Genomic DNA, 15,340 nt, shown 5'->3' on the forward strand with positions numbered 1-15,340 from the left:
TATGTCAATTCCCCTTTGTCTGTGATGGTCGTTGCCCACTTACTATACAATGCCAATCCAGTAGATCCTGTCTCTCAGGATATAATAAAACTAACCCCTATATAACTGCTACATACAATTCTGTACAGTCTCAGAAAGTTCTAGATAATTCTGGACAATTCTAGAAATGTATTGATAGTTCTCACAATTCAAGAAGCTTCTTGAAATATCATGAATATCCTTAAAAAGAAATTTCAAAATATCATTGTGCTGACCACAAATGCAATGTTTACAGGGAATAATATCAGTTTTCTATTCATTTAAGGCACAAGCAATTAGGAAAACACACTTAACAACTGGGAATTTTTTTTAATTGTTATACTGTGTAATCTGTGGCAGACAAAAAGGTTTGTTCTGGAGCGTGCCAATATATGCCCAAGAATTTGATATTTCTAAAATGGAAATAGGACCGATCTGTGCAACATGTGACACATAAGATGGGGACATAGAAGGCAACTGCTGAACCATCTATCAAACAAATAATGTAATAAAGGACAGCTGCAATACTATGGGTACTGACACTCAGGGACAGGCTATGAACCCTGCCCCTCTACTGGATGACACGGGAGCATCTAATTTTTCCTCATTGGCGAAAAGAAATGGCGGAACCTTCCTATTGGCCCTGAAAAAAAATGCGCTGCGACTCTAACGTTAACACCGCACACAGTGCTATGATGATCCGAATATAAATTGCTTGGAATGAAAAGCAGTATAATATAAAGCAATTTCTAAGCCAATAAAAACAAGTAATTATCTCTTAAATAGCACACAAAAATAACAGTTCTAAAATAATTGTTCCGGTTGGCGTTTGTTGCTAGGTAGATTATGTTAATATATGCACGCGGCCATCTCTGCAGCTACCATTCTGAGGTAAGACCAATATCACCGTTTTTGTTAAAATAATCCAAACTCTTGCGAAATCGATCCACAATCGTTAAGCAGAGTTTCAAGATTATATTTCTGCAAGTACTGTTCTAGATTTGGCGACCGGTTGTCTATTATCTATCGACTACAATATGCTGCTTTTTCTCGAGTCTCTTCGACGAGCTTGTTGTTGTTTAGTCCCACCCAAAATGGAGACCTTCCTTCCTTGTTCAACAGCACACAGGGCTGGGCTCAACTATAAGTGGGGACCGAAGGGTCTATTTCCAATATTATAAACCCTTTAAAGATCTACTTAGTTTGGCCATATTTATAGCAAAGGTCCACGCCGAAAGAATCATGGAACATTCCTTGTCCCTGTAATGTTAATGGCCACCTCTCCGAGGTTTTCTCCAATAATGTTGGTGTTGCGGCGCACCAGATGCCCGTGTTTCTGCCGCTGTGATTTTTGTGGTATGGTCCGGTCGGAACTCCGAACCTGCGGGGTCAAAGCAGGGGGGAATGAGCACAAAAACCAGTGTCACCACCGAACCGGTTTATGGCATTTAACGTTTTATTGTTACGTTTCACAGTTTTAGCGAGGCCGTGCTTTTGTACATTTGCGTCCGTTTCTCCCGCGCCGCCACTGGCTGGGCTTCAGCCGCGTTTCCCTTCTACCCCCGGAGAGTGATTAGACCGGCCGCTGCTCTGCGGCTAGCACGCTGCTTTATTATGGTCAAACCGACCGTCACCCAGTAGCACAAGCAGCGGGTCCTGGATCAACTGCTAATGTCACGTTGTTTTAAAGCATCCATGTCCAGTGAATTGTTTACAATTTGCTGGTTTGCTCATGTTTACTAATGAATGGGATTTATGCAGCTAGCCACGAAGCTAGGCGCTGATATTCACGGGCTATACGTTCACAAACACAATCATGCATTAGGTGTGCAGTTAACAAGGCCACTACCTGCGCCCCAAGTCATGTCAAAATATGCATCTAGCTAGATAACCAAATCAATACTGTAATCTGATCGATTCAGGCCTTACATTAGCTAGCCAGTTTGCTACCTCGCTAGATGGCAAATTTCCCTCCATTTAACATGTAAAGTAGATGGCTAATTGTTTCAACAAACGTTATTTCACTGGCTAGTAAGAGCGCTTGAGCCAAGTTCTTTTACTGTTACATGGCTCGAATCACACACGCTCTATGTATTGAATCACAAATGTATTACTAGACTCTTTCCTCGTTTGTAGTGCGCTACCTTCATACTTCCGGATGTCTGGTGAGGAGTGACTAGGTGTGGGAGGTGATTTGAGGTGTCCTCCAAATTTTGCCATGGAGACAAAACAGGAAACCTCCTCTGTGTGGAGTCAGGCCCCCAGCAGTGAAGGAACCAATCCAGCTCAGGTACATCAGTCCACACACACAGGCAGCACAAAAGCTGTACCATGTACCATGATCTGAAATTTCTCTTCACAGTGCTTGTGATCTCACTATTTTTACTTACTACTATCTTTACTTTTACGAATAATGTGACCTACACTTACATTCCTCACATGTTTAAAATGTACAATGTTCAACAAGTTCTTCTGTGAACCAGTGCACGTGGCACGTCTTGCTGAGCGTCTATTGCCTCCTGCAGGTGCATTTTGAGGGCGGCACTGTGGCCCAGATTGTTTACAGTGGGGATCAGGCAGACCGAGGGCAGCAGCAGGTGATCTACACTGCAGATGGAAGCCCATACACCTCAGTGGATTCGTCCGAGCACACGCTGGTGTACATCCACCCTGCTGATGGAACACAGGTGACGCTGCCTATTTCACATTTGGATCAGAGTTGTCTTTCCCTTTTCCCTCCATCCGATCTGCATGTGTAAACGTTCTCTGCGCTTCATCCCCTTCGGCTGCATCGTGCTGGTACTGCATGTGACCATGATGGACATCTGCCGTTGTGCTTCTGTTTGATCATGTTGAGGTAGCTTCGGCTGTGTTGTCTGAACCGGGCTGCGTCTGTCCTTTTCAGGCCGTGTTCACAGACCAGCCCCAGGTGGCCTACATCCAGCAGGATGGGACCACGCAGCAGGTACACACCCACTCTGCAGGTGCCGTTCATCTCATGACCTGGGAAACCACAGTCACTGTTGATTCACTGTCTACTTCTTCAGGTCACCGTGCTGTTGCCCAGTGGTCAGAACATGAACGCCGCAAACTTACATGTTCTCAGTAATGTAGCAGATGCTCCGCAGGCCATACTGGAGCCTGTGACACAGGTTAGTGAAGCCAGGAGTCAATACAAACGCATGCTCAAAAATACACACTACTCTAAAATACACAGTATGCACTCAGCACATACTATACAGCCCATATCAAACTCGAACTAAACACATACTAAACAGGATTAGCACATACTCAACATTCACTAAGCAAATTTTATACTAAACATGCTACACAATACATAGTACGCATTATGCATTATAAGCAAAGTACACAATACACACTACACAGTGCACTCTGAACTTCTACTAAACAATTTATATTATGCACATACTAAACAGTATGTACTATACGCATAATACACAGTACACACTCATGGCATACTAGATGTTATGTATTAAACTATAGCATGTAGCAAACTCTTCAACAGTGTTTGTTTGCCTTTGTGCAGCTATTTATGTATCTACCAGCAACAATCCCAAATACAAATGAGGATTCTGATGAGAAGTTTAGCATTTTGTGTACAGTTTTATTCATTCTGTGTCCACTTTCTTTCAAACCTGTAGGGTCAGTTGGCTGCCGCTGGTCTCCCTGCTATTACTGACCCTTCTACCAGTCCTTTGGGGGCCACAGATTCTACTGTGGACTCTGAAGATGAAGATGAGGATGAAGAGGACGATGACCGAGACGACTCTGATTTGGAGGACTGGGAACCCAGGCCAGCTCAGCCCTTCACCCCTCAGCATCTGTGTGAGTGGAAAAGATCAGTAATAGGGGAAAACATGGACTAGATAAACTACATGGAAGAACTCAGGAATATGCAATCACTATCACTACAAATGGGGAAAATTGGAAAAAATATTCCTACATAATGGGAAATTTAGGAATCTCACTACATAAGGGAAAAATGAAGAATCTCCTAATGGAAGGAAAAGGACAGGAATTCCACTACGTATGATGAAAAAATAGAATTACTACCAAAGATTGAAAAACTAGAAGCAGTTCTAAAGATTCAGAAAATCAGAGGAAATCGGGGATAGCCGAGGTTCATCACTAGGGATGAGCAGGATGGTCTTTCTCAATGTCAACTTCTGAAACCATATCAGAAATATGTAAAAAAAAAAAAAAGTCACTTTTTAAGTGCAATTTCTAACCCCTGTGTGGCTTTCAGGGTTGTTTAGTGATGTTAGATTTATTTGGAAGCCTCTTTGATGTCTTCCATGTTCTTGACTGATGATGTTTTATACATAGCTGCTCTATAATTATAATGTGCTGACAGATTTAACATTTGTACTTTATCCTGGTGTTGATTATGTTTTTTAGTGTTTATTGGTGGCCTGTTTTCCCAGGGTGTGAGGAGTGTAACACTGCCAATCCCGGTGTGTGTCTGAAGCACGGCCCCCTCCACCCAATCGTCAACAGGCCCGTAATGTCCCGTGCTCGAGCCAGTCTGCCCCTCATCCTCTACATTGACCACTTCCTGGGAGGAGTCTTCTCCAAGAGACGCATTCCCAAGCGCACGCAGTTCGGACCAGTGGAGGGCCGGCTGGTCCCGCAGAGCGAGCTGCAGGACACACACTTCCAGCTGAAAGTACGAGGCACCTCGGCCAGCTTTGAGTGCGGGGAGATGGTTCAGGATTCGATGGCGATTTCAGGCTTGTGTCTGCGGGTGTTTGTAAACGTGCACTATATGGACAAAAGTATGGGGACTTCCCATAGTAAATCCGTGCGCATTAATATGGAGCTGGTATCCTCGCTCTGCAGCTGTGACAGCTTTCATTCTTCTGGGAATACTTTCCACACGATTCTGTCTGGGGGAATTTTGTCCACTGATGCAGAAGAGCGTCGGTGAGGTCAGACACTATTGTTGGACATGAGTCTGGCTCACAATCTCTGTGGTAGTTTATCCCAAAGGTGGTGTTGGGATCAGGGTCTGGGCCTGTATTGTTCCTCCACACCAAGCTCACCCAGCCATGCCTCTATGGACCTTGTGCACTGGGAGGCAGTCATGCTGTAACAGAACAGAACTTTACTCAAACTGTATCGGCAGTGTCTAGGCCAACTCCCGAAAAACAACTCCATAGCATTATCTGTCCCACAACAAACCTTACAGTTGGCACAATGCTGTCAAACAGGTAATGCTTTACTGCCAAACAAAACGGGTCCATCAGACTGCCAGATAGAGGAAGCGTGATTGGTCACTCCACAGAGCACGTGCCCCCGTGCTGATGTGATTTACACCACTCCACTCAGCGCTTGGCCTTGTGCTTGGTGACGGAAGCCTTGTGTGCAGCTGCCGCCTCAGTGCTGGTGCTGCTGTTAATGCAAGAGGTTTGGAGCTCTGCAGTTATTGAGTCAGTGGAGCGTTCACCACTTTTACTCACTATGCACCTCAGCCCTGCTCTGTCACTCTACGAGGTCTGCCATTTCGTCGCTGAGTTGCTGTGGTTTCTAAGTGTCCAATTTTTAATACCACAATTTTTAATAATCCACACAATTTTTAAACAATTCCAACCAGGTTGTTGGAAGAAACTAGGAAGGAAGACTGTTCACCAGCTGACCTGTTGCAGTAGTGGTGTCCTATTACAGTACCACGCTTGAGCGAGCTCTTAAGAACGTTCAATTTTTTCACAAATGTCTGTAAAAGCAGGCTTCACTTTATACACCTGTGGCAACGGGAATTAACAGAAAACCCGAATTTGTTTGTCCATATAGTGTATTTGACTGTGGTTATAATGTATGGTAAACATGAATTTAAGAACATGTTTTATATTTGTGATTTCTCTATTGCATGTGTATTTAGTGAGGGGCCGGTTTTGGGGATCCTGTGTCCTGTGTCTTCTGTCCCGCTCATTGACGCTCATGTCCTGCAGCTGTGTGCTGGAGACCCTGAGCAAGGCGGCGAGCAGGAGGACGATGTCTGGATGGACCTGTCTGATGAGGATCGCTGCAACTGGATGATGTTTGTTCGTCCCGCAGAAAACCACCTGGAGCAGAACCTGGTGGCATACCAGTACGGCTCGGACATCTTCTACACCACCATCAAGAACATTCAACCCAAACAAGAGCTAAAGGTGGGCAACGGTCGCTGCTAATGTGGGTAGTGACGCAGATTACTGTAGCTATGTAAGTAAGTACATAGCAGACATCTGTAAGTATGTCTGATCTCCCCATGGTTGGAGGTGAAGATTCAGGCCTTGAAATTATTTCTCAGAATCCTGTGACTCAGTATCAACATAGAAATGAATGAATAATGTCACCTTAACGTTTGCTTAGCACTAAAATAGATCCGCTTGGTTATATTCTGCCCTGTAATTTTATTTTATTATTAAGTCCTTTGACTCACTACACTACATCTGTGCCGCCACAGTTGTGAAAGGTTTGTCAGTCTAACGCAGTGCTGAAAGGGAACTTATTCTGATGGGTCATGAAGACAAGGGAGAGACATGCTACACCTACTGTGTGATCTGTGTGCATCCCACCAGCGATCTGACACCAGCTCACGTTCACTCGTGGGCTTATCTGATCTATTGACAGACTCGTACTAATGTTTTTAAATGGTTTACTCAACTGTGCAGAATCATTTATACACACCATCCACAATTCAGTGTGTGTGTTCTTCTGCAGGTCTGGTATGCTGCATCATATGCTGAATTTGTTAACAAGAAGATTCATGATGTCACTGAGGAAGAGAGGAAAGGTATTTAGATGTTTTGTGGGGTCATAGCTTGCTGATAATATCTGTCCCTGGGGTGGTTATTATGGCAGGGTTTGTTTACAGAAGCTACAAAAACACACTGTGCTACAAATAGATCAGTCATTACTCATAGCTGTTAAGTAGTTTGCAAGTTCTCAGTTGATTTGTGTGTGTGTGTGTGTGTGTGTGTGTGTGTGTGTGTGTGTGTGTGTGTGTGTCAGCTCTGCGTGAGCAGGAGAAGAACTGGCCGTGTTACGAGTGCAGTCGTCGTTTCATGAGTTCAGAGCAGCTTCAGCAACACCTCAACATGCATGATGACAAGCTGGGCCTCGTCCAAAGGTTCCACACACACACACACACACACACACACACACACACACACACACACACACACACACACACACACACACGCACGCACGCATGTACACACGCGCACATGCACGCTGTACACACTCGTGCTCCACACACACACATGCAGCACAAACAGGCACACAGACTGTGCAATTCTTTTGTAAGTAACGACCTTGATTGCATCTCAAGGTTTCCCCATTCTTCGTCCCGTAGGCCCAGGGGGCGTGGCCGGGGTCGGGGCAGGAAAAGGTTTGCTGCTGGAAGGCGACCAGGGCGCCGGCCCAAATTTATCCGTCTGGAAGCCCCGGCTGAGAGCGCTGATAAAACTCCGGTAAGATCTGAAAGGGAACCTGCTGGGTGTATGTGCGCAGTACTCTACAACTCCAGGTAGTGTATGCAGACTGGTCCCGAGTCTGGGTCAGTGACCCACCCTGTTCTTCTGTGGTTCGTGCTACAGGAGCTGCTGGCATTCTCAGAGGAGCCTACAGGTGGCGCTCTGAATGGGCTGAAGGTGGGTGAGCTGGCCGCCGAGCCTGGGACGGCTGTGTCCGAGGACGTCCCAGACACCCAGCCGGTCCGGACGCCGCCTGACGCAGACGGGCCAGACGACGCCAGCCCGCTCCCCAGCGCTCCGCTGCTGCCGGTTAAGGAGGACGTGTCTGCTGTGGACGCTGCCGACGCCCTCCTGACCGTCCAGGACATGAGACGTGCCCGTAGGATCCGGGTGAGAACAACACCGTCCTCCTGCAAGCCTGCTCCTCACTTCCTCAAAAATAGTGCATTTAGTGGTGGAGGAGTTGATTGACAGTAGTGTGTGTGTGTGTGTGTGTGTGTGTATGTGTGTGTGTGTGTGCGCGTTTGCGCGTGTGTGCCTGTGTGTGTGCGTGCATGCCTGTGTCTCTCTGTTGTGTTCTCTCTCTCTCTCTGTCTTTCTCTCTTTCTCTGTGCACTACATGTTAAGGTGGACTTACAGGTAGGTAAGATGTAGTCCAAAGGGCTTTGATAACAGCCACAGACATGCGTGGTTCTTCATCTCGTTTCCAGTGTGTGACTCCTGCATTGCCATTACATCTGTGTGTATCAGTTCAGTGCTCTTGTGCTACATCTGTAAAGAGCGTTCAAGTCTTCTGCAGTTGTTGTTGTTCAGTGACATAAGGCATGACTGTGTGATACGTTATTGTATGTTCAGGTGTAAACACCAGTGCACTCTCTGTATTATTGTCGTGTTTGAACCCCGCAAGCTTTTTTCTGACTACAGCTTTGACTGCCTCTTTAACTCTAGTCTCACCCATCACCTCTTGCGTGTGTGTGTGCGCACACGTGTGTGTGTGTGTGTGTGTGTGTGTGTGTGTGCGTGTGAGCTTGTGCATGTGCCCTCACATCTAAACTCCCCCCTCTGCCTCCTACCCCCTCCCCAACCACCCCTCACTTCCCCTCTGTCTTCCCTCCTTCCCAGAATGCCGCTCTGCAGCACCTGTTCATCCGGAAGCCGTTCCGACCGTTCCGATGTCCTCAGTGTGGGAAAGCCTTCCGCGAGAAGGACAAGCTGGAGCAGCACCTGCGTTACCACGGCCGCGACGCCTGCCGCCACGTCTGCCACCTGTGCAACAAGGGCTTTCTCAGCAGCGCCGCCCTGGAGGACCACCTGCAGCTGCACACGGACCAGCGCACCTACTCCTGCCTCTTCTGCACCGAGTCCTACGACCGGCTCGACCTGCTGAAGGAGCACGTGGGCGTCCATCTGGTTAACGGCTGCTTCTCCTGCCCCTCCTGCAACAAGACCTTCACTGACTTCATACAGGTGTCCTTCAGTAGCCGCTAGATCTTCGTTAAGGTCACACACAGCCAGTGTTTCTTCACCCAGTCCTCGCCCGCACCAGACGGGCCACGGTTCTGTTCTAGCTGGGCTCCTGCACCCAGTTGTAATGATCCCTAAACACCAGGTGCAGGTCGGCACCAAGTTGAGAGTCTTGAGGACTCGGTTCAGAACCCCATTTAGACTAAAATGTTCCAGACATAATCTAAGACTTAACCCTGACCTGATTGACCTGTTCTCCTCTTTCTGCTACGTCATGGTCTTTGTGTGTTTCCCTGCGGTCTTTATTGTGGATTTGTTGTTGTTGTTGTTGTTGTTGTGACTTGCAGGTTAAGAAACATGTACGCAGCTTCCACTCGGAAAAGATCTTCCAGTGCACGGAGTGTGATAAAGCCTTCTGTCGCCCGGACAAGCTCCGTCTGCACATGCTCCGTCACTCCGATCGCAAGGACTTCCTCTGCTCCACCTGCGGCAAGCAGTTCAAGGTGAAGGAGCCTCGCCGTGCCGAACCACAGCCTACAGGGCCTCCACTCACTCTGTTAGACTGCAGGTGTAGCTACATGGGAAACTGCATACAAACACAGTGTTGTGACTTTGCAGTGTTCTAGTGTTTAGCATGTTTTTAAAGTGGTTTAATGTACCGCGGTGGCTCATCCGCCTGTGTTGGTGCACGCTGGGCGACGTTGGGTCAGAACAGCTCCAGACGGGTGGGTAGTGGCAATCTCTCCTCGGCCCGGCCCCGGGCCCCTGTTAGGCTGGGTTCTGATCCGGATGGGGTCCGTGTGTCTCTCCCGCTCTCGCCGTGCTGCAGCGGAAGGACAAACTGCGCGAGCACATGCAGCGGATGCACAACCCGGAGCGTGAGGCCAAGAAGGCGGAGCGCACCCACCGTGCCAAGGCCCTGAAGCTGAAGGAGCCCACCACCGACCTGGACAGCTTCATGTTCAAGTGTCGCCTGTGCATGATGGGCTTCAGGAGGCGGGGCATGCTGGTGAGGCGGAGCTCTGTCTGTCCACGACCCCCCCACATACACACACACACACACACACACACACACCTTGCTCAAGTAACCCTGGCTATATCACTTCATCTGGGCCTCTTACACGTGTGTGTGTTTTGCAGGTAAATCATCTGTCTAAGCGGCACCCTGAGATGCGTATAGAGGAGGTTCCTGAGCTCACTCTACCTATAATAAAGCCCAACAGAGATTACTTCTGTCAGTACTGTGATAAGGTACGTGCGTGTGTGTGGTTGGATGTGCCATTGCTGCAAGAGGACGCGCTGATGCCAACTCCTACCTGAGGCTCATCTCTGCATTGAACTATAACTATAGAACTATATTTGAACTATAAATATGGACTTCTGCTAGCGGGCCGCCCAATGGAGGATGGGTTCCCTGTTGAGTCTTGGTCCTCCAAAGGTTTCTTCCTAATCCCTGCCATCTTAGGGAGGTTTTCCGTGCTACTGTTGCCCCTGGCTTGCGCATTAGGGATCTGAACCCATGCGATTGTAAAGCTGCTTTGTGACAACATGTGTTGTAAAAAGCGCTATATAAACAAATTGGACTTTGACTTTGTTTGCCCCAGGTGACGCATCAGAACACAAATACACATTTGTGTCCTGTTTTTTCACTTCTCAGGCATGACATCTGAGATGCAGTGAAAATGCCTGTGGGTGATAGCATGTGTATGTGCAGCACTGTATTGCAATGACTCTGTGATTGATGTATCACTTTTGTGAGTGATATATGGAGTTGTATTTCTGTGTGTTTTCTGCAGGTGTATAAGAGTGCGAGCAAGAGGAAAGCTCACATCCTAAAAAACCACCCAGGTGCAGAGTTACCGCCCAGCATCCGCAAGCTCCGCCCAGCTGGGCCCGGAGAGCCTGACCCTATGCTCAGCACCCATACCCAGCTCACGGGGACCATCGCCACGCCACCTGTCTGCTGTCCGCACTGTGCCAAGCAGTATAGCAGCAAGGTGTGTGTGTGTGTGTGGTTGGTTGGTTGGTTAGTTGGGTGGTTGGTTGGTTGGTTTACTGGGCATAAATCAGTTCCTAGCTTTGTCAGTCTACTGTTACGTGTTTCCTCCTTGAACTCACCGACTTGTGTGTTGGGGCTTGGTGCTGAGTCCAGAATGGGGAGACAATCTAATCTGCACCTTGAGGAAGGAGGTGGCCTCTGGCCTAGCTCCTCCCCTACTGTACAGAACTGTGGAGCAGAAATGCACCTCAGAGAGAGGCATGATGGGACGGGTGTCCTCTGTGTTGTGTCCACAGACAAAGATGGTGCAGCATATTCGTAAGAAACATCCGGAATTCGCCCAGTTGGCCGGTAGCATCCAGACGCCCCTGGCAACCACTGTCATCAGTAACGCGCCAGCCGTTATCACGTCCGATGGAACCACGGCAGAGGCTGTGGTGGTGAGAACACACACACACACACACACACACACACACACACACACACACACACACACACACACACACACACACACACATACTTACATACACCAACACACACACGCACATGCAAGCACACACAAACATAACACACTCACCCAGAGATATGGTGTGGTGTATTTTGTAAGTCCATTTACATACCTTATACAGCCTTATGTGTGTTCTGGTTCTCAATGGGACTTGATTACAGGTGTCCTGCTTCTGATGAGATTTGTGCTGTCTTATCCCCTTTGCACACCAGACGACAGACCTGCTGACCCAGGCGATGACGGAGCTGTCTCAGACCCTGACCTCCGACTACAGGCAGGGAGACTTCCAGCGCATCCAGTACATCCCCGTCACCCAGGCGGGTGGAGGCCTGGGCCAGACACAGCACATCCAGCTGCAGGTGGTGCAGGTGGCGCCGGTAGGAGCCTTGTGCACTCACCACCACTATCTATGTCTTTCTTTCTTTGACATTGTGCTTCACGTCTCCGTCTTCTCCGTCTCGGCTCGTCCCCCAGGCGTCGTCCCCTCAGTCTCAGCACTCTACGGTGGACATGACCCAGCTCCAGGACACACACAGCTTCACACAGCACTCCATACAGGTGCAGCACATCCAGGTGTCTGAGGCCACGCCCCCTGCTCAGGTCAGCTTACACCAACACCTGCGCGCACACACACACACACAGGTACGGTTATTTATGTTGCATTGCAATGTAACTTAAGAAACTGTTTAACAAGGTAACTGTTTGAGCTAATGGGCTAATGATTTCACTAACATATTAATTAGCAGTGATTCACCATGTCCAAACTTTCATTACCATAGAAAGGCAAATCTGACCCGCCCCCTGTCACTTAGGTAACGGGACAGCCTCTAAGCCCCTCCTCTCAACAAACAGCGCAGGAGTTAAGCCCCACCCAGCTGACCCCCATTACTCTGGCCCAGAGCCAAACCCTACAGTCATCCACCAATCAAACGCAAGGGACAGTGCAGCACGCTTACTTGCCTAGCAACTGGAACTACCGGAGTTACCGTGAGTATATTAAGCATAGTTTATATTAAGTATATTAGAGTATATTAAGCAGAGTTTTTAATCTACATTTAATGGCGAAAACTTGTGTTTGCAAAATTCAAATTAACACCCGTCACAACTGATATTCTACCCATCCAGCGAAATTCTGAAAACATCAATTTCAATCTCTTTTCAGCATCTGAGATTCAGATGATGACCCTGCCCCATGCGCAGTACGTGTTGGCGGAGGCGGGAACGCCCGTCACTGGTACCGTCAACAGTGGGCAGGTCAAAACGGTGAGGGAGGAGCTTGGACGAGTGCCAGCCTCATTCTGCATCACTGAGACAAAGACACTTCAATCGGCCACGCCCTCTGCATCTTATGCTGCTCTCTAGTGGCACGGCATGAGAATTCATGTGATTTGTCACAATGATACAAATCACAATACATACAATGATAATTATTTGCATCATTTTTTTTGTGACTGTTTGTATTTGTTGTTTGTTTGTGGTACAGACTCACTATGTCATATCTGAAGGGCAGACAGAGCTGGATGATAAACAGGTCAATGCCCCGCCCACCACTGCCCAGGTAAACGCAGACCCATTGGAGCAGCCGTCCACCAATCAGCAGGCTACCACGCAGTACATTATCACCACGACGACCGAGGGTGCTGGCAGCAGCGAAGTGCACATTACAAAACCCTGAGCCTGAATCACTCCACATGCGCGTACACACACACACACACACACATATACTGGAATACACTTTACTCTGAAGGCTAGAGGGTATGTTGCTGCCAATCGGTTGAACTGGAGAACAACGAGGACAAAGAGATTTATGATTTCTATTTAATATTATTGCAGTTTAATGAAGTGAAAATGCTGAAAATATCTTTTATTATTTTGACTTTATTCTAATGAGAAACACTGGACAGTTGCTAGTGAGGAGTCCGTCAGTGCAGGCTGGTTAGGGTCATGTCTGCTACTGTGGGGACTCCTGTTACAGGCTCATGATCCCACAGCATTTAAAATCATTTCATTCCTCTTTGTTAATTTTAAATCTCAAAAATATTCATCCCATGTTGAGTTTTTTTATTTGCTTTTCTGTATATTGTAGATTAGATTCTTTTGACAAATTCATGTGGGATTATATATTTTTCTTTCCAAAAACAGGACTGTATTTTTTGTAATAAAAAGGGTTTGGTTTATATGGGTTCTAAACATTTATTTGAATTTATTGTGCTAAAAACAAAACAAATGCCTGGAATTTCTCCCATGTGTAACACAGCAGTAATCTGACTGGTTCTGAACCCCTACCTCAGCATCAGGGAGGTGGGGACGTTCTGAACCCCTACCTCAGCGCTCGGGAGGTGGGGATGTTCTGAACCTCTACCTCAGCGCTTGGGAGGTGGGGATGTTCTGAACCTCTACCTCAGCGCCTGGGAGGTGGGGATGTTCTGAACCTCTACCTCAGCGCCTGGGAGGTGGGGATGTTCTGAACCTCTACCTCAGCGCTTGGGAGGTGGGGATGTTCTGAACCTCTACCTCAGCGCCTGGGAGGTGGGGATGTTCTGAACCTCTACCTCAGCATCAGAGAGGTGGGGACGTTCTGAACCTCTACCTCAGCATCAGAGAGGTGGGGACGTTCTGAACCTCTACCTCAGCGCCAGGGAGGTGGGGACGTTCTGAACCCCTACCTCAGCGTCAGGGAGGTGGGGACGTTCTGAACCTCTACCTCAGTGCCAGGGAGGTGGGGACATTCTGTCTCCCACTGATCTGGACCCAAGCCACCGAAGGTCAGCATCACACCAAGCTGAACTAAAAAATGCGGCTTCGGAAATGTCTTAGAAGAAAAAGCTCTAAATGCTGCGATCGTCTCTTCCTTGAAAAAGTCTCTTTTTTTTTTTGTCTCAACATTTCCCATGAGCCCAATCTTCCTTCGTTGACATGTTTATTTGTATAGCACCTTGTTTATTGGATGTACGTCTCCTGATGACCATACTGTCCGTTCTTGTGGACATTTGGAATTTATTGGGGACACTCACTTCACCTAATGGACATGAATCTCATGACCTAAGAAGGGAAAAGAAGCGTGGAGTCTTAGGCAGTGTGTGGCTTGTACCAGTGGTTCTCAACTGGTGGGTCTTGCAGACATGTTCTGGGTGGGTCACGGACAGCTTGTATAAAATAGAAATAAATAATGCCCTTTTTGTTGCCATGGTAACCACCAATTGTTTACCCATTTAATTTATTATAACATTTGTCTTGTATAAAAGTGGGTCGTGACTTAATGACCATGAGAAAATGATGTGGGTCCCGGGCTGAGACCAGTTGAGAACCCCTGGCTTGTACAATGTAAAAAAGAGTAGCTGTATTATTGTGAATATCATTGGCTGCGTTTACAGTGTGTGTAAAGTGTATGACTCGTGTGTGTGTGTGTGTGTGTGTGTGTGTGTGTGTGGAGAGGTTGGGGTGGTGGTGGTGGTGCGTGTTTGTGTCTCTCCAGGTGTGTGTGTTCTGATGTCAATAGTGTTTGAAGAAAATAAACTTCTTTTTCTACACATGCTGTGTAGGCTTTTCCTAGTGTCTGCGGTCCGGTGAGAGTTGTGGTGTAAATGGGAATTGTGATCCAGTTTGTGAAAATGTACCGATATGCACTTTAGGCGTCAAGCTAAATCTGACCTGGCTTCGTGCCGTCTGTAACCAGCAGGTGGAGCTGTTATCTGTGAATGTGGTGTCATGTAGAATAATAAACACACGCTTCCACTTTACAAACCTTCATGTGGACCGTGTCATTTAATTTGAGCACAGTTTCTCGATGGTACGAAGACGTAACGCCAGCGTCAGGTTCCAGCATATAAGATGATGTAGCATCACAAATGATCGCGAATGTCAGAGTACCTA

The 15,340-nt window shown here is 47.6% G+C and overlaps 1 protein-coding gene across 1 annotated transcript; it reads left to right on the forward strand.

Moving 5' to 3' along the window:
- The first annotated feature begins 681 nt into the window (after positions 1-681).
- On the forward strand, positions 682-15,183 carry prdm10 (PR domain containing 10). Its single transcript, XM_076994189.1, has 23 exons — positions 682-909; positions 2,155-2,308; positions 2,544-2,705; positions 2,924-2,983; positions 3,066-3,170; positions 3,681-3,864; positions 4,464-4,705; positions 5,988-6,188; positions 6,742-6,814; positions 7,033-7,150; positions 7,376-7,493; positions 7,620-7,886; positions 8,619-8,963; positions 9,308-9,463; positions 9,790-9,969; positions 10,101-10,211; positions 10,757-10,957; positions 11,256-11,399; positions 11,680-11,844; positions 11,942-12,067; positions 12,280-12,454; positions 12,630-12,730; positions 12,951-15,183. The coding sequence occupies exons 2-23, from the start codon at positions 2,237-2,239 to the stop codon at positions 13,140-13,142; spliced, it is 3,498 nt and encodes a 1,165-aa protein (XP_076850304.1). The 5' UTR covers positions 682-909; positions 2,155-2,236; the 3' UTR covers positions 13,143-15,183.
- The last annotated feature ends 157 nt before the right edge of the window (positions 15,184-15,340 follow it).

This window comes from Brachyhypopomus gauderio, chromosome 2 (assembly GCF_052324685.1).
Source record: "Brachyhypopomus gauderio isolate BG-103 chromosome 2, BGAUD_0.2, whole genome shotgun sequence".
NCBI lineage: Eukaryota > Metazoa > Chordata > Actinopteri > Gymnotiformes > Hypopomidae > Brachyhypopomus > Brachyhypopomus gauderio.

Coding starts and splice junctions, on each gene's coding strand:
- prdm10 (XM_076994189.1), top strand. CDS start 2,237: ATGGAGACAAAACAGGAAACCTCCTCTGTGTGGAGTCAGGCCCCCAGC. Junction 3,865..4,463: donor CTTCACCCCTCAGCATCTGT/GTGAGTGGAAAA, acceptor CTGTTTTCCCAG/GGTGTGAGGAGTGTAACACT. Junction 6,815..7,032: donor CACTGAGGAAGAGAGGAAAG/GTATTTAGATGT, acceptor TGTGTGTGTCAG/CTCTGCGTGAGCAGGAGAAG.